Source organism: Mustela putorius, unplaced genomic scaffold (assembly GCF_011764305.1).
Source record: "Mustela putorius furo isolate JIRA1106 unplaced genomic scaffold, ASM1176430v1.1 tig00000874_pilon_pilon_pilon, whole genome shotgun sequence".
NCBI classification, from domain to species: Eukaryota; Metazoa; Chordata; class Mammalia; order Carnivora; family Mustelidae; genus Mustela; species Mustela putorius.
This window is the reverse complement of record NW_025421505.1, coordinates 6,192,281-6,213,291: the sequence shown is the minus strand read 5'-3', so window position 1 is coordinate 6,213,291 and position 21,011 is coordinate 6,192,281. Positions and strand designations below refer to the sequence as shown.

General features: G+C 42.3%; 2 protein-coding genes across 4 annotated transcripts in view; one reads left to right on the top strand and one right to left on the bottom strand.

The window, feature by feature from the left end:
* Window positions 1–3,286, top strand: part of CHGB (chromogranin B) — a 12,172-nt gene extending 8,886 nt beyond the window's left edge. For both annotated transcript variants that reach the window (XM_004751528.3, XM_004751527.3), the window contains exons 4-5: window positions 279–2,029; window positions 2,888–3,286. In XM_004751528.3, the coding sequence (XP_004751585.1) occupies window positions 279–2,029; window positions 2,888–2,971 (1,835 nt within the window). In that variant the 3' untranslated portion in view covers window positions 2,972–3,286. The remainder of the gene's footprint in view (window positions 1–278; window positions 2,030–2,887) is intronic.
* TRMT6 (tRNA methyltransferase 6 non-catalytic subunit) overlaps window positions 1–21,011 on the bottom strand; it is a 22,883-nt gene extending 1,872 nt beyond the window's left edge. The window contains exons 1-11 of one of the 2 annotated variants that reach the window (XM_004751529.3): window positions 20,719–21,010; window positions 16,693–16,820; window positions 15,409–15,518; window positions 14,766–14,857; window positions 14,553–14,636; window positions 14,164–14,288; window positions 13,052–13,407; window positions 12,590–12,675; window positions 11,667–11,769; window positions 11,478–11,564; window positions 8,672–10,121 (exon numbers count right to left, since the gene is read on the bottom strand). In XM_004751529.3, coding sequence (XP_004751586.1) covers window positions 9,930–10,121; window positions 11,478–11,564; window positions 11,667–11,769; window positions 12,590–12,675; window positions 13,052–13,407; window positions 14,164–14,288; window positions 14,553–14,636; window positions 14,766–14,857; window positions 15,409–15,518; window positions 16,693–16,820; window positions 20,719–20,846 — 1,491 coding nt within the window. In that variant the 5' untranslated portion in view covers window positions 20,847–21,010 and the 3' untranslated portion in view covers window positions 8,672–9,929. Of the gene's footprint in view, window positions 1–8,671; window positions 10,122–11,477; window positions 11,565–11,666; window positions 11,770–12,589; window positions 12,676–13,051; window positions 13,408–14,163; window positions 14,289–14,552; window positions 14,637–14,765; window positions 14,858–15,408; window positions 15,519–16,692; window positions 16,821–20,718 lie in introns of those variants that run through there. The other variant, XM_013055596.2, reaches the window with a different exon arrangement.

The following is a 21,011-nucleotide window of genomic DNA, read 5'->3' as shown; positions in this document are numbered from 1 at the left end:
GTAAAATCTTAAAAAAAAAATCATACCAATGAGAAATGCTGGCTGGCTGTTATGACAAAAGTAAGAATAGAGGTTTTTTTTTTAAATTATAGTTAAACAGAGCCAAGGAACTTTCATACCGTTTTCTTTTAAAAGGAATCTGAGTATAATTTTTCTTAACTTAAAAAATTATCCAAGTAATTCAGGCCGTTTGGTTTTGTAGTGATCACTGACATTGGTGCCTGTTGAACCACAAGCAATTCTGAAGTTATACTTATACTTCTTTATTCTCATTATAGGTAGAAAAGAAGTCAAAGATGAAGAGAAAAGTGAAAATGAAAACACACGGTTTGAAGTAAGATTGTTAAGAGACCCAGCTGATGCCTCAGAAGCCCATAGGCCTTCTGGGATGGAGGAAGCAAGAGCCCCAGGAGAGGAGGACACCCAAGACCCCACAGTGGCAGACACAGAGGAAGGTGGGCACAGCCGAGAAGGAGCGAGCGAACCCCAAGGGGACCTCTTCCCCTCTGACAGACAAGTCTCCAAAGAAGCAAACCCACACCATTCTGAGAAAATCGAGGAAGAGGACAGGAAGGAAGAAGGGAGGGAGAAATATCAGAAAAGGGAGCATGGGAAAGATGGCAGTGAAGAGAAAAATGTGGAAGACCTAGGAGAGACACAGAATGCCTTTCTCAACAAAAGAAACCAGGCTACAGCTAAGAAAAAAGAAGAGTTAGAGGCCAGATATGGTCTACACTCTGCTGGGCCCCCTGAGGAAAAGACACACAGCCGGGAGAGGAACAGCCAGGAGAGTGGAGAGGATACAAGAAGCCAGGAGAAACACACTCAAGAGTCTAAAAGCCAAGTTGGGAGCAAGGAAGAATCTGAGGAAAGTGAGGAAGATGCTGAGCCTGATGTGGACAAACGACGCTGGAAGCCAAGACACCACCACGGGAGGACCAGGCCTGACAGGTCCTCTCAAGAAGGGAAACCTCCCTCCGAGGAAAAGGGACACCTCCGTGAGGAATCTGAGGACTCAAACGTGGGCACAGTCAGTTTAGGGGAAAAGAGGGACCGCCATCCAGCCCACTATAGGGCTTCAGAGGAAGAACCTGAATATGGGGAAGAAGTGAGGAGTTACCAGGCTGTCCATGCTCCCAAGGATCTGGAGCAGGGACGATATGGGGGCAGAGGAAGTGAGGAGTACAGGGCTCCAAGACCTCCCAGTGAGGAGAGCCAGGAGGAGGATAAGAGAAATCGCCCCAGCTCAGAGCTTGACAACATAGCACAGGGATATAACGAAGAAAGTGAGGAAGAGAGGGGCCGTGAGGGGGGACATCTCCACAGAGCCAGGGGAGGGGAACCAGGTGCATATTCCATTCCAGACAACAAAGAAGAAAAACGGTTCTTGGGTGAAGGACACCACCATGTCCAAGACAACCAGATGGACAAGGCAAGGAGGCGCCCACAAGGCGAGTGGAGGGAGCAGGACAGAAATTACCTCAACTATGGCGAGGAAAGGGATGAGGAAGAAGCCCAAGGGAAATGGCAACAGCAGGAGGACCTAGAAGATGCTACAGAAAGCAGGGAGGAAGCTAGGCTTCAAGGCAAACAGTATGGTCCCCATTACACCACTGACAAGAGGAAGAGATTAGGGGAGTTGCTCAACCCATACTATGACCCTTCCCAGTGGAAGACCAGCCGTTTTGAGAGGAAAGACAACATGGATGACAATTTTCTTGAGGGGGAAGAGGAAAATGGGCTGACCTTGAATGAGAAGAATTTCTTCCCAGAATACAACTATGACTTGTGGGAGAAAAAGCCCTTTGAGGAGGACGTGAACTGGGGATACGAGAAGAGAAATCTGTCCCCCAAACTGGATCTGAAAAGGCAGTATGACCGAGTGGCTGAACTAGACCAGCTTCTTCATTACCGGAAGAAGTCAGCCGAATTTCCAGACTTCTATGATTCTGAGGAGCAGATAACCCCACGCCGTGCAGCAGAGAATGAAAAGGACAGGGCTGGCCAGGGAGTTCTGACAGAGGAAGAGGTACGGTGCGGGGCTTTTGTTTAAAATTAAAATGGTTAATGTTAATATCTTCAGACTATCTGAAAGTAGTGTGGAGAAACTGGTGGGAATTGATTACCATGAGGATACAGCCCTAGTAAGAGAATGCCGACCACCTCTGGGCTGGAGTTCCATTGTCCATATCCCTACCCACTTACCCTACTGCAGTGCTTCTCAACCTTGGCTGCATGTTGGAATCACCTGGAGGGTTTGAGTAATTAGTGATGTTTAGGATCCACCTCCAGGGATTCTGTATCTTTGGTGCTGGGTGCTACTTGGGCCTCAGGATTTTTACAAGCTTCCAGGTGGTTTCCAGGTGTTCAGCCAAGGTTGACAATCATTCTTTTGGTGCCTTCTTGGTCATTTAAATTTTCATCACTATTTCCCAGGGTAGGAACTGATGATATAGAAATGAGTTGCTGCTTCAGTCTATCTTTTTCAGCTACAGGACTATAAAAATTAGTTTACATCTCAAAAAGTTAACATGATCAGAACCATACCTGCCTAAACAATCATTTTTTCCTAATACTGAATTATGCTGACTGGCATTTCTCAAACTTGAATGTGCAGCAGAATCTCAAGAGATTCCTAGCTTCTGAGTTTCTGATTGAGTAGATCCTGGGTGCAGCCCAAGAATATGCATTTCTGGTAAGTTCCTTGGTGATGCTGATGTCTCTGGTCAGGAGACCACACTTTGAGAACCACCGATGTAGGGAGTCTCGTATGGCTTCTAACATATCAAAAATTCCCTTCTGTTCAAACCACAGTTCCCTCAAACCACAATAAAATTAATCGATCTGGGACCTCATGCCTCCACTTTTCCTTTTCTGTATTTTCTAGGAAAAGGAACTTGAGAACTTGGCTGCGATGGATCTAGAACTACAGAAAATAGCTGAGAAGTTCAGTGGTAACCGAAGGGGCTGATGGCCATTGGAGCAAAGGGCAGTTTTAAGAAGCAGTCCTCACATTATCTATTTTCCACCATTTCACCAAAAGGCACCATTTATTTACCCAAAAGCAGAAAGTAGAATTTTCTGTTCATTCAGTGTTTGACACAATTGGAAATACTTTAATTTTTGCCAGAATGCTATTGAAAATATGAATAGCATGACTTGTAATATATCCTTTCTCGCAAAATAGACACATTAACATGCTCGTGACAATGACTGTGCTATAATCCTTGAAAAAGAAATACATTTGTCTTGGTTTGAAATAATAAAAGATTCACCTAAGGCCAAAGTTTCATGTTTTTAGCTTCCTTTGGGCTAACAGGGAAGAGTGTGATTTTCAAACCCATTCTCTAAAGTAAATTTTAAAAGACAGCATTAGGCTTTGTTGGTCTTTGGATGCAGAATAGGCAAAAAAGAAAATAAAACAACAACAAAAAAACTTTGAAGTAAAAGAATGTCTGGGATATAAAGCAAAAGAGTACAGGAAAAGACATCTGTTCCCCCAGGGTAAAGAAAGATTATTAAATAGACTTGAAGAACCTATTTCAAAAATGACCATAAGACATTTACTTTTTAAAATCCTGTTATCTGGAACGCTCTGGGAGTAGCCAGCCACAGGTCATTTTTCAGAGCTAAGGAGGAGAGAGTCTGGATAATGGGAAAAACTCTGGACTGGGAATCAGAACAGGTAGGCTGATCCAAACAGATTCCTGGAGCGACCCTCAGGGCCGGTCTCTTGTAAGTTTTCACCAAGTCATTTCGGAGGACACAGATCAACCCACTATATGCCTTTCAGGACTACTTGATGTTTTGCTTGATGATGTGGAAGAAGATGGCACACTGGCTCTATTACTAAGTAGCTGTAGGACTTCGGACAAGTTGCTTTCCCTCTCTAGACCTCAGGTTCATCAGTAAAATAAGGATACCCGCCTTATTGGGTTGTTACGAGGATAATGAGTATGCAAAATACTTAGAATATTGCCTGGCATATGGCATGGTGCAGGAAATGTTGGCCGCTACCATTACTAACACCGCAGCTCGCTTCCTATGGCAAGACAAGTGGAAAGTGTCCTCTTCTCCTTCCTTTTACTTGTCATCTCATCCCTCACCAGCGGTGCCTCTCAAGGGATTGAGCCCCAGGTGCCACAGCAGTGAGCTGCTTGGTAATATACCCTTTCTAGGCTATCTTTGTCTCCCTGTACTACTTCTTACTGGTAATCTCAGCAGGTATTTCCTGGAATCAGATCCCAAATAAACAGCTTGTCCTCAACTTCTTATTTCAGGGTCTGCTTCTGGGGGACCCCAACCCAAGAAACCATCCAAAGCTAGGCTTGTATTATGGCAAATGTTTTTAATGTATGGCCATTATAACCCTCTGTGTTACCACATCTTAATACAAGTTACTAAGAAATGCTTAATACATGGCAGTAGACACATCTCTCCTTTTTTTCTATTGCAGCTCTGCGGAAAACAAAATCCCTTCCTAATAAAAAGGACTCAAGGGCCCAAGATGAATAGCGATTTACTCACTGGTTAAGGGAAGACAAAACACTGCAATGCACCAAATGCTAGCCTGGCAAGCAACACACACACACACATACACACACGCACACATGCACATGGCCCTGCTCCTGAGAAGCTGCTGGCTGCTGGCAGGTGGAGCATAACACTGCATGGTCCTGGTCTCCTGGTGATGTCCCGTGCACTAACACACCCTTTTGGTTTAGTTTGAAAACACTTGAGGGCAGGGCAATGTGTATGCACAGATGATCTATCAAGGATACAGAAGACATTCAAGAAATCCCACCTGACCCAGGGTGCCAGCAAAGTGCAATTAGGATCTCTGGGGATGCCATGCCACCATTTCTTTAAGATGAACTCAAGGACCACCCAGGCCATTGTTTTCTCCTCTTTTGATCAAAGTCATGTATGTTGATGGAAAAACATCAAGTAGTCCTGAAAGGCATATAGTGGGTTGAACTGTGTCCTCCAAAATGACATGGTGAAGACTTAACCCCTGGCACCTGTGAGTGTGACCTTATTTGAAGATTTTCTGTAGATGCAATCAAGTTATGATGAAGTTGTTAGAGTGGGCCCCTATCCAATATGACCAGTGTTCTTAAAAGAGGAGGGAAATGTGGATAGATACAGAGGACAATGTCATGTGAAGACATAGAGGGAAGATGGCCACGTGAAAATGGTGGCAGAGACTGAAGCTGGGTTGCCACCAGCCAAGAAACATCTGGGGTCAGCAGAAGCTTGAAGAGCAAAGGAAGATTCTTCCCTAGAACTACCAGGGGGAGAATGGCCCCACTGACACCTTGATTTGGAACTTCTGGCCTCCAGGACTGTGAGACAACACATTTAATTCTTCCTTTTGGGATACTAGCAGGTCTTGGCACACCCTCAATTACTGGGTATCACTAAGAACAAAGATGGTGGCTTAGACAATCACAAAGTTGTTTTTTTTTTTTTTTTGTGTGTATGGGTGGGGGGTGGACAGAGGGAAACAGAGACTCTTAAGTATGCTCCATGCCCAGTGCAGAGCATGATGTGAGGCTCTATCTTACAACACTGAGATAATGACCTGAGCTGAAATCAAGAGTTGGGTGCTTAACCAACCGAGCCATCCAGGCACCCTGACAATCACAAAGGGTTGACAGACAACCAGGAGTTCAGACTGAGCTGATTGGTGAGGCTTATCTCCTACACAAGACCAATTTGTCAAGACTGGGAGAGGTTGCTGTCATATCCAATATGTAAGCACCAACATACAGAGTGAAGAAAAAAATAAAGAGGAATGTGTTCCAAACAATAGAACAAGATAAATCTCCAGAAACAGCTCTTAATGAAACAGAGATAAGAGATTTATCTTATAGAGTTCAAAATCATGGTCATAAAAATGCTCACCATGGTCAGGTCATGAACAAAGTAAGAATTTCAGAAGACAGAAAATAAAAGTAAGTACCATAAAGAAATCATAGAGCTAAATAACACAATAAGTGAACTAAAATATTCAATGCAGGGGTTCAACAACAGATAGATCAAAGTGAAAAAAGGATCAATAAATCAAAGACTGGGCAGTGGAATTCATCCAATGAGGGGTGCAAAAAAATTTTTTTAAACTATGAAGAGCGAAGATAGCCTAAGGGACTTAATGAGACGCCACTAAGTGGACAAACATATGCATTATCTGGGTCCCAGAAGGAATGAAAAAGTGGAAGAAAAGTTATTTAAAGAAATAATGGCTAAAAACTTCCCTAACCTGGAAAAAGAAGCAGACATCCACATCCAAGAAACCCAAAGAGTACCAAATAAGATGAATCTACACTGAGACACATTATAATTAAATTGTTAAAAATTAAAGATATGGAGACCCTTAAAAGGAGCCAGAGAAAAGCAAATTGTTACCTACAAAGGAACCCCTCTAAGACTGCTGGTGGATTTTTCATCACCAATTCTTATCAGAGGAAAGTGGGATGATATATTCAAAGTGCTGAAAAAAAAACCAAAAAACTGCCAATCAGGAATACTCTACTTAAGAATCCTCTAAGTTGTCCTTCAGAAATGGAATTTTCCAGACAAAAAGCAGAAGTTCATCAGCACTAGACTAGCTTGACAAGAAAGGTTAAAGGGAATTCATTAAACTAAAATGGAAGCTACTAATCAGGTAACTGAAATGAAAACAGTATGAAATTCACTGATACATAGTTAAATTCACAATATTGTAATGGTGGTGGATAAATCACTAATAATTCCAGTACAAAGGTTAAAAGACAAAAGGATTAAAAATAACTGTAAATACAAATATACACATTATGAAAAAAATTGTGCCATCAAAATAATAAAACACAGGGAGTGTAAACATATAGACTTTTTGTATATGGATTAGATCTGAAGGAAACAAACTCAGTATCTCAAAGAGGTATCTGTATTCTCATGTTCACTGCAGCCTTATTCACAATAGTCAAGATATAGAAACAACCTAAGTGTCTGTTTATGAATGAATAAAGATGTATCTATACACAATGCAACACTAATTAGCCCGATGAGAAGGAAATCCTGCCATTTGTAACAACTTGGATACCGTGAGGGCATGGCGCTATGTGAAATAAGCCAAACAGAGAAAGACAAATAATGTGCTAACTTACTTGTATGTGAAATCTTTAAAAAACAAAAAACAAACAAACAAACAAAAAAACAAAACTCATGAAAATGGAGAGTAGAATGGTGGTTACTGAGGAGATATTGATCAAAGAGTATAAACCTCTAGTTATAAGATGAGTAAGTTCTGGAGATCTAATATACAGCATAGTGATTATAGTTAACAATACTGCATTATACACTGAAAGTTGCTAGTAGAGTAAATCTTAAACATTCTCACCATAAACAGAAATGGTAATTATGTGCTGGGATGGAGGTGTTAGCTAAGGCTATGGTGGTAATCACTTTGCAATATATAAATATAACAAATAACAAGTTATACACCTTAAACTTACATGATATTGTCTTTTCTTAAAAAGATTTATTTTAGAGAGGGAGAGAGCGCGTGTGCATACATGAGCAGGGGTGGGGACAAGGGCAGAGGGAGAGGAAGAATCTCAGACACCCCACTCAGTGCAGGGCTCGATCTCAAGGCTCTTGAGATCACAACTTGAGGCAAAACTAAGAATCAGATGCTTGACCAACTGAGCCACCGAGGTGTCCCACTTTATCCAATGTTATATGACAAGTCAATAAAACTGGGGCGAGGGGTGTGCTTCACACAATTTTAGTGCACCTCTAAGCTAAAAAATCATCTAATTGGCACCACTGTATATTTCCAAGTATCTTAATCCAGTGAAGAAATAAGGTACATATCACTAAATGACTTTTGTCTTTATTTTTTTGACTGCCACTCATTAAAGTGTTATTTCACATAATTCTCCTGGTGGCTTGATATCCAGAAGTCATAGAATTACCCATTCATCTGCTCCAAAGGTGGATGTCCACTTTACAAACAGGACAACAGCATCATGTATTTTGCCGCATTCTTGATGTGAGTGCACACACAGGAGTGTTTCTCAGGCAGTGGCTCCTGGGCCAGCAGCATCACCTGGAAACTTCCTAGAAATGCTAATCTTCTGCCTACCCCAGACTACTGAATCAGAAACTTGGAGGTGTTAAACAATCTGGATTTAATAAGCCCACCAGGGAATTCTGGCACACACTAAGTTTTCAAGTTATTGAATTAAGCATCAGTCCTTAAAGATGAAGTACATTATATGCAAGAGAAAAAAAAAATAACACAGGTTAAGGGCAACTTTTGCTGCTGGTGCAGGACAGGAGTTCACAAGTCAGCTCCAGGGGTGGATCCATGGGCACATGCCTTGATAGTGCCGACATCCAGAATGAATGAAATGAGATGAGCCTTGAAAACTGGATGAATCCCGAGGAGAGGATTTAAACAAGAGTAACCAGTGGAGACCAGCCACTACAGAATCCAGTCTGTGCACACGTGTTCTCCTGGACAAACTGGGACAGGTCGTATGTGGGTGGCGACTGTTTGTAAGGACATATTCAGTGAGGTGTTGATGTGGGCCTGTTTTCTTATATAGACCACGTGTCACCATCAGCTGAAAGCCAGCGAATGCAGTGTCACTGACCCCATCATTAATGTAAATCAGACAAATCGTAATAGGAAACACTTTTATTCTTTAAAAGCCATTGTTTTAAGAAAAAGGAATCAAAACTGTACTGGTTGGTGATCACATTGACCATTATCAGGATAGTACATGCTATTAGGAAAATGTTATTTCTTTTTGTCTGAGATGCTCCTTGCTGATCAGCATCTATGCTATAATGATGTCGCGATACACATTACGAGCATATTTAGTGAGCAAGACAAGGGCCACAGCTTATTCTAAATACTCTCCTTGGCTGTAGCAGATGACCAAATTTATACATTTTTCAGAGCTTAGAAAGACTAACCACCTAATCATGCCAGAGCTCAACAGACCAGCATTAATAATCACCAAAAAAGGCACTTTAAAATACACTTGACAAGGAGTGATGCTAATGCAATGAGAACTGGTCAAAGCCCTGCACTAAACTTTGTCATAGATCCTATAAATAGTGCATTCTCTGTTTCCATACGTATATATAAATATATATGTGTGTATATACCAATAGCCATAAACACGAGTGTGTGTCTATTTCTGTAAGTCTCTGGATGGGGGAAAAAAACCTTTGCTGTTTCCTTTAACTTAATAAAACACAAAAATTCTAGGCATTTCACTCGGAACAAAGAATGAGGAGATGGGCAAATTAACGCAAAAAAGTACCCTACTACCCCTTTGTGTATTGACCCAAAAAAGCAGTACAATAAATACTCAGAACTTTCCTAAGCTGTCCACTATTAAAATAAAAAAATCTAGTGTTTTAAAAAAGTTTATTCCACTGGAGGGAGCAAGGAGGGTATTTTTGGTGCTGTCAATCTCATACACTCACACATCCATATTGCTTCAGTTGAAGAGAGTGGAATGAACACAAGAAATCTCTTCCACAGATTCTTTCTGTCAGTACCCAAGTTTTGGATATGTTGTGTCATTCCACTTAGTTTAATGTATAAATGAAGTCTTGTATAAAGATATTTTTAGGATTTCTAAATTCTCAAGATATTTTCACAGAGTACTACAAGTACTTAGAGGATTTTGTGAAATAAACAGAATTGGCCACATACACACTAGTCCACTGTGTATACCCCAGGCTCGATGTTCTCATAGACCAAATTTATCTGTTCCAGAGGCGGACAAAAAGCTTACTCGTCCTTCCCAGGAACAAGTATATAGACTTACTTTTAGAAGATGAGAAAACAATTAGTGATGGCATTTAAAGTTTAATTACTAACTGTATAGCGCCTGACGAAAAAAATCAGAGCAATTTCTGAAAGGTTAAGAGTCAGACTCCGGGCATTTCCGTTTTTTAGCTGCTGGCTCTTCAGTCTTGTGTGATTCTAAAGTGCTTGCATTGGATTTGAGACTGGGGTCGGCTTTAAGGTTATCCATGGCGACAGTGAAGCCTGAGAGAAGGTACCCCCCACCTCCGCTCATCAGTAGTTTGGGATGACTGCGATCTGGCAAAACCTAATCAAGACAGAAAGACATTCATGTTTTCCTAAGCAGATAAAGCACATGCTAACAATACACATGCCAGAAATCAGAATGCAAATGACAGAGATTCTCTTGAAGATTTAATCCGACCAATTTCTAAAGAGTGCCTTCCTTCACGTGCAGATTAAGGATTTAATCTGGTTTTAAGGATTTTCTTCTGAAAAATAAAATTGAAGCTGCTGCTCTCAAACCAGAGGCAAGTTTCTAGTGGCAAACAAGCAAATGTCTGTGTAGTACTCTGGGCCTGCACATAGCTTTCTTCCTACTGGCTCCAGGAAGCTTCACAGCCAATAGTGGAGTGTGGGTCCACGGAGAAGTAGCTACTGGACATATCCAGAGCTTCCCTCCCCTGATACCTTGTTAACTCTGACACAATTTCTTCTCTGCTGTTACCATAGCTTAAGAAGATCACTGCCATGTAGGGCGGAGTCTGCTCAGGGCCTTGAGTATCTTGGATCAAGGCAGTAGATGTGCAAGCAGCATGGCAGGGCCTGTGGCGGCCATGGAGGTACTCCCTCAGTTCTCCCTTCAAGAGGGAACCAGCTGTGAGGAGTTCGAGGAGCAGAAAGCCTCTCGCTGCTGCTTCCTTGGGATCCTGAGCAGCATTCATACACAGGGAGGCCATGGGCTGCTCCAAGTCGATTACTGAGCATGGGTACCCAGGACCGCAACACTTCTGCCCAAGACAGGGCTCCTTTATTGGGCAAACTTTGCTCTGGGGTTCCCCATCATCCTGGCTGAGACTTTCTGAAGGGAGCACTGCAGGCTCTTCCTCCCCATCTCCCATTCTCCCCCTCCTTTTGCAGCAGTCAGACCTCCAATACGGTTTGAGGACTTTCCTACCTGGCTCTGCTCCCTCTCCTTTTCCTCTTTCAGAGGCATCTTCCCCCATAAAACCCTTATACTTCTAATTCTATCTTAGCGTGTGCCTTCCAGAGGACCTGAACTGATGTTGGACCCACCAGTAAATCCTGAAAATCTGCTGCAAAGACATCTCAGCTGAGGGAGCAGAGTCACTTTCTTGTTGGCCTAGGGATTTTGCTATCATCAGTTATTCCCTCCACAGTGATCATGAGGCCTTGGAGAAACACGAACCATAACTGTTTGCATCTTAATTGGCTCTGGACTGGAGTTTCAGAGTAACAGACCCTGACGTGAAGGAGGAAAAAGGGTCAGGAAGAGCCAGGGCACTTTGTCTGAGTTACAAGCAGGAGATTCTTTCATCTGTAGATGGAAATATGGGCATCTATTTAACAGCTTCTGGCACCACTGCAGAGAGCCAGCAACTCAGAAGAGCAGCCCCCTGGAACCAGCTGGAAAAACACGTACCTGGTAATTCCTGAGCCAGGTTTCCGACAGCCTGAGGTTGATGACCCCTCCTCTTTCCCGCAGTTTTGTGTAGCATTCCAACAGGGGCTAAAGGCATAAACAGAATTCTGTTAAGAATGCCTGTGAGGGCTGTGATTTGAGTATTAACACACAGTGTAAGAACTCCCAGCACTTCCACGTCAGCATTACCTCTTTATACTGACAGTACACCACAAACGGTCTGGAAGGGGCCACGAAGTCTAGCAAAGACAGCAGGAGTGGAGTGGGATGGAAACGACTAGCAACAATTAAACTGCAAAAAAAAAAAAAAAAGTTAGACAAATTATTTCTCTCCTTGGCAAGTTAGAGCATAGATTTTAAAATGCATTTAAAATGACCATCTACTGGGATGCCTGGGTGGCTCAGTTGGTTGAGCACCTGCCTTTGGCTCAGGTCATGATCCCAGGGCCCTGGGATTGAGTCCTGTGTCGATTCCCTGCTCTGCGGGGAGCCTGCTTTTCCCTCTTCCTCTGCCACTACCCGTGCTTGTAGTCTCTCTCTCTCAAGTAAGTAAAATCTTCAGAAAAAATGATCATCTATTCATTTGCCATGACTCACGCAAGGAAGAGCTTTAAATACCACATTCTACAAACTCCCCCCCCAAAATAAAATCATGTGTTTCTAAGAAACACAAAATGAACTAAAAGCTCTCTTGGTGCTTGGCAACTCTAAATAGCATTTAATGACATTCTTGACTTAAAAAAAAAATCATCTGGAAACAAATCCAACATTGTAATTCTACCTTTGCAGATATCAGAATCTACGTCACCTGTCAGGTTTTCCTCAGCCTTTACCATTAGCCACAGTGGTATCAATTTGAATGACCTACCCCCTGCATATAGCAGGACCACACAGACTCATCTGATACACTATCACTGGAGACGCTTCAAATTTATTCTAGAACTCTGAAACCAACACAATTTCCCACATCCACCAGATGCAGCCTCCTGTCTTAAAAAACAAGATAGATTCATCATCTCTACTCCCACTATAATCGAAGCAGACACACGAGGAATTCCGTGGGAAGCACAGCCCACGGATACCCAGGTATCTGTATTCCTTCATCAACGTACCCATCTGAGTTTCTTTCACTCAGCAGAGCAGCAGCCTCTAAGTGTCTTTTCCTTTGCTCTTCTTGTCTCCTCTGCTTTTCCTGAATCTTCAAGAAGAAAAAGAAGAAACTAGCATACTGCAGTCATTCAATCAGGTTTATGGAAATGACGGTCTGTCAAAAATTTCAATGGTATTTATCAACCTGGACTAAAGCAACAGAAGGTCATTCATGAGGAAGTTGGAAACACACAAACCAGTTTGTTACAGAACCATCAGTAAGCTACCTACACAATGCTCCTGGATCCCAAAGCTCCGTCCCAAAGAATACACGACACACGTGTGCACATCCATGCACACATTTTCTCTGTCTGCTCTGGTATTTATTATCTTGGGCACTGATGCTCCAAAGCCACACCAAACCTCAGTGCCAAATGAAACTCGGAGAGGAATATTATGAAGGAAGTGGGACTCTTAACACTTACATAATCCTTTTTGCTTCCTTTCTCTTTAGACTCCTTATAGTCTGGATCTTGCGAGACGATTTCCATCGTTTCCTGTTCCGGTGGGTGATGGCTCTCTTGCGCTTCTGTCATGTTGTCATTCTCCTGTTCCGAAGTCTGTTTTTCCTCCAGGGTGCCATTACTTTCTTCAGCAGAAGCACCGTCTTTAGGCTCTGAAGATAACATCTCCGCAGAAAATGTTCCATTTAGGAGACTGTCCACTTTGTTGAGTGGGAAATCATAAAGACCACTGAGGAAAGATTTGGGGAATCCAAAACATGCTGTTGCTGCCCGAACAGGTCCACCTCCAGGGTACAGCTGAATAATGGAACCAAAACCTGAAGAGATTAAAAAAATAAAGATCTGCTGGATGGAGGGGATTCTAGACTCAGGACACCCTTAGGGTCCTCCACTGTAAGAAGACTGAATGTCTCTACTCTTTGTAGGGGCTGCGGGATAATGCAGCTCCCCCTGGCGGTCGTTTGCCCATGAATATTCCCAAGGAAGGAAAAACAATTCCAGAACACATGAACCTCCACGTGATGCTATGATAAAACCGTATGATCTTGCAAATCTGGGTGTCTCGTGATTGGCGATTAGCTCTCAGCCTTCCCCCAGTCTGAACCTCAATCAGGGCAGCTCGAAGTTCTTACCTGCCACAGGGTTAGAGGAAGGGCAGGCAAACCAGGTTAGAGGAAGGGCAGGCAAACTGTGTGCATTCCTCCAGGACAAAATATACCCCACATAGTCTTCTCATCCAATCCCCTCAATTCTGGCCAATAAAATGAGAACCAGCTATCCAAGAATTTACTGAAATCACTGTCCTGGAGGTCCAAGCCGGCCAAAGGCTTCTTAAACACCCCCACTGATACAGAAGTTGGGGAAAGGGCAACTGCCATCCAGCGGCACCGACATAGCACTGGCTGAGATGTGGACTGCACGAAGGTCCCAGGGACTAGGGCGGCGGGGGCCCACCCAAGCCATTCTGTGAATCTTGCAGTAATTCAGCCTCACTTTCTGTACCCTTACATTTTTAAGCCCTTCTACTCATATCATGGTAGTGCTCTAATGAACCTAAAAATGGTAAATCTTACCTCCCATCCGTTCCATCATTGCACCCAGCACCAAGCCTGCACAGGTTTCCATTACAATCATTTTATTACCAGCACGGACATTTCCCAAAGTCAACATCTGGGCTAGTGTATCATATCTCATGTGGCTAAGGAAAAAAGAATGATTTGTTTATTTTTAGCTAAGCAGAAGCAGCTATCTTAATCATTTTTTTAAGTTTTGTTTATTTCATAAAAATTATGTTGATAAGATTATAGATTGTTTTGGAGGCAACGGTAAAAAGAACTTACAATTCATGAGGTAGGAGGACACTTTATGCAGGTGAGCAAGTTTTTCATTTTACTTAAAATCATGACCGTTCTTAAAGATATATTTTCCCCCAATTATACTTTTGAAAGGAAACAAAGCGTACTTAATTTTTCCAGGTTCTCTTGCATAATACATAATTGAAAGAATGCGGGTGGATGGCTTCACAACAGTAATGATGGCTTCATACCTGGGGGAAGAAAAAAGAAGACATCAGTTTTTTAAAACTGGTTTAAAAATACTTTATTTTTAATAATAAACATTTTATAAACCTATAAAGATATAACACTTTCATCCTTTTCGAACAAAATCCACTTACTTCTTTTTCTTCTTTTTTATATATTTATCTTGAGCAAATTCTGTCTTGTCCCGGAATGTTGTACTATTTTCAATTAACTGCTGAACTATTTCCTATAAGAAAAGGAGCAAGCAGATTTCCTGAAACTTTATTTCCATGGAAATGATAACTTCAGAGGTTTCTTACCCTAGAATGTATCCAAAGGTCTGATTTTCCAGTCCCTTTTCCACAGAAGTCTAAATAAATAAACTGCATTTTTTTTTTTACCTCTACCTAAAATACAAGTACTTTGTAACTGTACTTAAAACAGGATTAAAAAAAAAAAAAAAAGAACTGCATAATAAAAGGAGAAAGGATATAGAGGAAATTGTCCTTCCTGAAGACACTGGCTGAAAACATTACTGAAAATGAACCAAGTTAAGCTCTGATAGTCACGAAGTTATTAAATTCTCTTTTGCTAATAATATCAGTTGTCACTCACTTACATAAATTCCTGTATATAAGAAATGAAATCTTTCATCTACTGAATGGCATGTACAGGTCAAGCTATTGCTAAAAGAAAAGCAGTATTTTTACATCTCACCTTAAGTAAATCCTGCTTTAAAATCCAAGCAATTTCCTCAATACCAAACAAAAACAAAACACAACATCCTTTGAATATTACCTCTCCTTTAATGCCTTTGTCCTTTAAAGCTTTTATGTCATCTTGAGTAAGTTTCTGAGATTTCCCATCATCAATTATATTTCGATTATCAGTGCCTGCTTCTTTGGTCTCTAAGGAAGGAAATTGCTTAATGACATTGATGATCTGAAATTATGTAAAATCTTTCTTCTTCTAAATTCATGTCCACATCCAGCCCATCCCGTACACGCTCTGGACCCCAGTGACCTTTTCTCACCTCCTTTCTTGGCCCCTGTGCTTCAGCCATGCTGCTCTTCTGTTCCTTAAGCACACCAAGCACAGGCTCACTGCGGGGCTTTGGCACCTGCTGCTCCCTCCACTTGTGAGTGCCCTCATGACAGAGGTCTAGGTCCCTTCCAGCCCTCAGGACTGAGCTCATCATCTCAATCACGTCTCACCCAGTACACCTCCCTGCTTTACCATCTTCACAGCACACATCACTATCTACAAGTGTGCTGTTTGCTTTTCTACTTATTCTTGGTGTTCCCCACTGCTCTGTACACTTTATGAGATGATTTAGACAATGCCTAATCATGCCTGGCACAGATTTGGTGCTCAATAAAAATATGGAGGTTAGTTTAAAAGCACTTAATTAACTGGTGTGAACCAAAACTTCAACAGCATTGTAGTTATTTGATTTTAAAAATTATTTTTATTTTTACTAATAAACTATTTTACATACATTTATTTCAACAAATATTGAAATATTTCATTTTAACTAACAATAACCACTAAAATTATGGGGTCTTTGCTATAGGCAAGGCACTGTTAAGAACTTCCTATATGTTATGTGACTCAAACTGGCTACAGCCTAGGCATTAAATGTATTTATGGCTCCATTTTACAAATGCAGATAGAGGACCTAGAGAAATCAAGTAACCTGCCTAAGATTACAAGGCAAGTGATGAAACTGGAATTAAACCTAGTCAGTTAAATTCGAAGCCAGACTCTTAACTGCCTCCAGCTGTTATGGAACTTCGGGGCACTGAAACGAGTCTACCTGCCCTTACACTGAAATAGCAAGGATTCTTCTAGGATTAAAAACTTGTCCCAAAGTCAGAAAGCCAGTTAATGATGGGCTGGAGCCAGAATCCAGGTTCCCAAAGCCAAAGGCAGACCTTGCTTCATTCCACCAAGCTCCAGTTCTTAGATTACAAGTTTAAATTTCTTTCGGGATAGCCTGAGTTAGCATTTTAGAACTGGGGTCGACAGGTTTCTGACCAGCCAGCTCGAGAGCACCTATTTCATATACCCAAAGTAGTGCACCTGAAGCAGGCTCTTCCTTCTTCTTCTTAGGCTGAAGGCTTCCTCCATTGGTCACTTCAAATGTGGTTCCATAACTATGGCCAATGACGTTATCCAGATAGAACCACTGTTTTTCAAAAGTTACTTTTCTAGGGAAGAAAATGCAATTAGCTGAATCTCATTTGCATTCAGTATAAAAAAGAAAGGTTTAATCAAGTTTATTTCAAAACTGGTCTCCATAAAGAATGATCAGCAGCATTACCTCTGGACATAAACTGACAAATGAACTAAAGAGAACTGGGTTGGGGCAGAGACATAAAATTAGTAAGAACACACAAAAACACTGAATTTGGAAGGAGAAACAAGGAAAGAAGACCTTCTTCTGAGGCACTGGTCTGGCTCCAATTTGCAATGACAGGATGTCCAGACTTACAGCTTTGTAAATTTCCTGTACAGCATAAAGGGTCACTGAAACTGCCAGGCCACTGGACACACACCGTCACACTACTTGAACTCTAACTAGAAAACTCTTGAAACTGAACTATCATTGGGATGACAGGGATTCAGCAAATTCCCTGGTCTAACTGGCTATTTTCTTTCAAAATTATCTAGTAAAAACAGAGTTGCCTAGTTGGCTCAGTCAGTAGAGAATGAGACTCTTAATTTCAGGGTTGTGAGTTCAAGCCCCACACTGGGTATAGAGCCTACTTAACATACAAACAAACAAAATTATCTAGTAAAGGCAAATTATATTTACAAGTAAATATCACTGACAATCTATACATTTCAAAATGGTGCTTAACACTGACGATGCTCTACTGAGGATTGGGCAACATCAGCTTTCCCCATTACCTGGATTTTTATATTATCATTTAAGAGGAAAATCCCACAAAAACAAAAAAAAATTTTTTCCCCAAAAAGAAAACTAATATCCACTGAATGTTGACCAATGGCTACACAGTATGTGCCACTGTGTTTCATATTTTTATTTAATTCTCACAGTAATCCTAGGACATAGCTCCTTCCAGAAGAGCAATCTGAGCTTAGGGAAAAGTATCTTGTCCAAGATTCACAGTTACAAAGTGGAAGCTGGATTAAAATCCGGGTCTGCCTGACCCCAAAGCCTGCTTCCTTCTACCATACCACACAGTCTGCTCCAGAAAAGGCTAATGGATCTCAGGAAGCCCTGCCTAATTTTAGGACATGACCCACGTCTACAGAACTTTGCATCCTGGAAGACACATACTGTTTAATTTTGTTTGTCCCCCACCTACACTTTCTTCTCCTTTCTCTGTGCCCCAGGAGTCTATGACAGATGCATAGACCACATCACCCAGACTCCATTACCAAAACTTTCCCACCATTACTAGACCCTGGGTGCATCACCATTCTCTGCTGGTTCTCTAAACCTTTCCACACCACTGTATGTGTATGTGTCACATCTTCATTAAATCTCCTCACTTGAGGGGCGCCTGGGTGGCTCAGTGGGTTGGGCTGCTGCCTTCGGCTCGGGTCATGATCTCAGGGTCCTGGGATCGAGCCCCGCATCGGGCTCTCCGCTCCACAGGGAGCCTGCTTCCCTCTCTCTCTCTCTCTCTGCCTGCCTCTCTGCCTACTTGTGATCTCTGTCTGTCAAATAAATAAATAAAATCTTTAAATCTCCTCACTTGAATCATCCGAGCAAACTCCTGTGAGATCCTAAGTGATCCAGATAGGGTCAATTCTTATTCTTTGCTAGGTTCCCAGTTTCTATAACATAACAGACTATAACAGATTTTTAAAATATTTGCTGACATAAGTCCAGTCAATTCAGTTGAAACTCAGTTCAGCCCAGATGTGCACTCCATATGCTCACCCCTTGAGCACCCTGGTGCTCAGGAAACACTGAGCTGAGTTGGGTTTACCCTTTTCGAGGCTGGTCTGATATTCAAAGAAGGGTGGGTCACTTAAATTGATGCGTGGCAAGAGGTCACTGTCCCAGTCAGGAAAATTGGGCCAGGCAGAAGAATGTGATGCCATGTCTTCACTGAGAAGGAGTGGGATTTGCAGAGTCTTCTTCTCAAAAAGTCAGATTGCTTCTGCCCAGGCAGATGCATACAGACCCCCAAAAAAGCGAAGGGAGAATATGCCCTGGGATATAGATGAGCTCAGAAGGTCATAAACTAAATAAAATGGCAACTAATGCACTGGCTTCTGCCAAGAAAAGTAATGAAAAGTATTTCCAAATAAGTATGTCTCGAGTGCTTCCAGAGTACTTTTTGAAATGAAGATGTTATTACCTGCCTTATTGTTAATGGAAAAGCTTTGTCTTAAAAAAAAAAATAAATAAATAACAACCACATTCTAAAATTAAGCAACTTAAAAGTATGAGAAAGAAAAGGAAGAAAAACCAAAATATCACCTGCATGGTCATTATACAGCTGTGTAAACTTTGGTATCATTTCATCAAACTTACAAGGACTGTGCTGCACCGCTGTACTTCAATTAAATAGTTTAAATAATTAGCACTGGCTCTTTCCAAAAAGTATATACTTGAAGGCTGGCCCATATTTTTAATCAGAAATTTTAAAGAGAAAATGGTGCAGATATTATATTTGTGGACTAAAGGAACCCCCCCAATATTTCTTTGTCTTTACTAAATTGATTCTTTTTTTTTTTTAAGATTTTATTTATTTATTTGAGAGAGAGCGTGCTCGCTTCGGCAGCACATATACTAAAATTGGAGAGAGAGCATGAGAGGGGAGAAGATCAGAAGGAGAAGCAGACTCCCCGTGGAGCTGGGATACACATGTGGGACTCCATCCCAGGATTCCGGGATCATGACCTGAGCAGAAGACAGTTGCTTAACCAACTGAGCCACTCAGGTGCCCTCCTAAATTGATTCTTGTGCAATAAGACTTGGCGGTCACCAGCATGCTGCTTTGGGGACTGTTACTTGACTAATTTCTAATGACACCTGTTTCACTTTAAATACCAATCAACAGTTTGATTCACAGAGCAGTAAAATAATTCACCTCATGTGCGCACTTAGAAACTCCCAATCTACCACTACGTGGCCTATGGTCTGCAGAAAGCTGTTCTCTTGACACTGAACTCAACTTATTTCATTGTCAAAAGTACTGTAATAACCTAACTCAAAAGAAAGTTTGGTTGCACTTTTCAGATAATGAACCGAAACATCTCAATACATTTCAGCATTAATGAGCTGTTAGGGTGTAACAGTCTCACCACCCCTGCCAAGAAGCTACCAAAAATTCCCACTTTTCTAATATTAAAACAGAGCTGTAACTAATCAACAGGATCAAAAATCAAGCATAATCTCAAGTTTTGAGACCTTGAGCCAACTGCTTTTGAGAAATGTAACTTTCCCAGACCTGGCATCCCTTCCTGGAAAGTGAAGGAACGCTAAGTGATCCTATGGGCTATGAGAAGTTGTTCCCCAGCATTATTACGTCTAACAGTTATCCCAGTTTGGACAGAGAGAAGAGCCTGAGGGACAGAAAAGGTCGGAGAGGTTTCATTTTTTGTGGGATTGATCCTGCTCAGGAAATAGGAAGAAAGGATGGTCTTTAGGGAAAAGGCAAGGGAGGGGAGGACCTTGAGTGGCAAGGATATCAGAGGATGATTGATGGGTTCTTTGAGGCAACAAGAGAGAACATCTCACGGACTTGGAAGAACCCTAGGACAGATGGAAACGTAAGCGTGGGGAGCGGGGAGGGCACCTGAGCGCCCGAGGGGCAAGAATGGGAAAGGGACCCTGTGGAAAGATTGACAGGGATGTTGAGGGCAGAAGGCCAGATTTGAAATCACGGAAGGAGCACTCTGCGGGAAGACAGGAGTGATAGATGAGACCCCAAGGGCCGAGAATGGGATGTTGGGGGGAAAGGCCTCTGTAGGAAGACCAAAAGGAAAAAACGAAAGAGGAGGTTGGGGATCTCCAGAATCAAGAATGGGACTCTGGTGGAAGAGGGCTCTGTGGCAAGACCTGAGGGAAGGAGTAACGAGAAAATGGGGACGGGGAGCCCTAAGGCCAGGGACCTGACTTACTTTCTCCGCTGGACTTGCACTGCTTTGAACACATCTTCCCGTTTCAGCACCACGAAGTCGCCGTCGCGGATGCGGTGGTCCCCGGGATGCGGTGGCTGTGGGTCCGGCAGTTCTCCTGAGCCCTCCATGGAGCTTAGCCGGTCTCCGGGTTCTGCAGCGACTCTCCGGCCCCCAGCGCCCCGCCCCTAGTGCTCGGCTGTAGCCGCGGCCAGCCTCACTACCACAAGCCGAGTGGACGCAGAACCCGCCGACCGGCACCGCCCCCACGTGCTGCGCGCCGCTTCCGCTTTCCG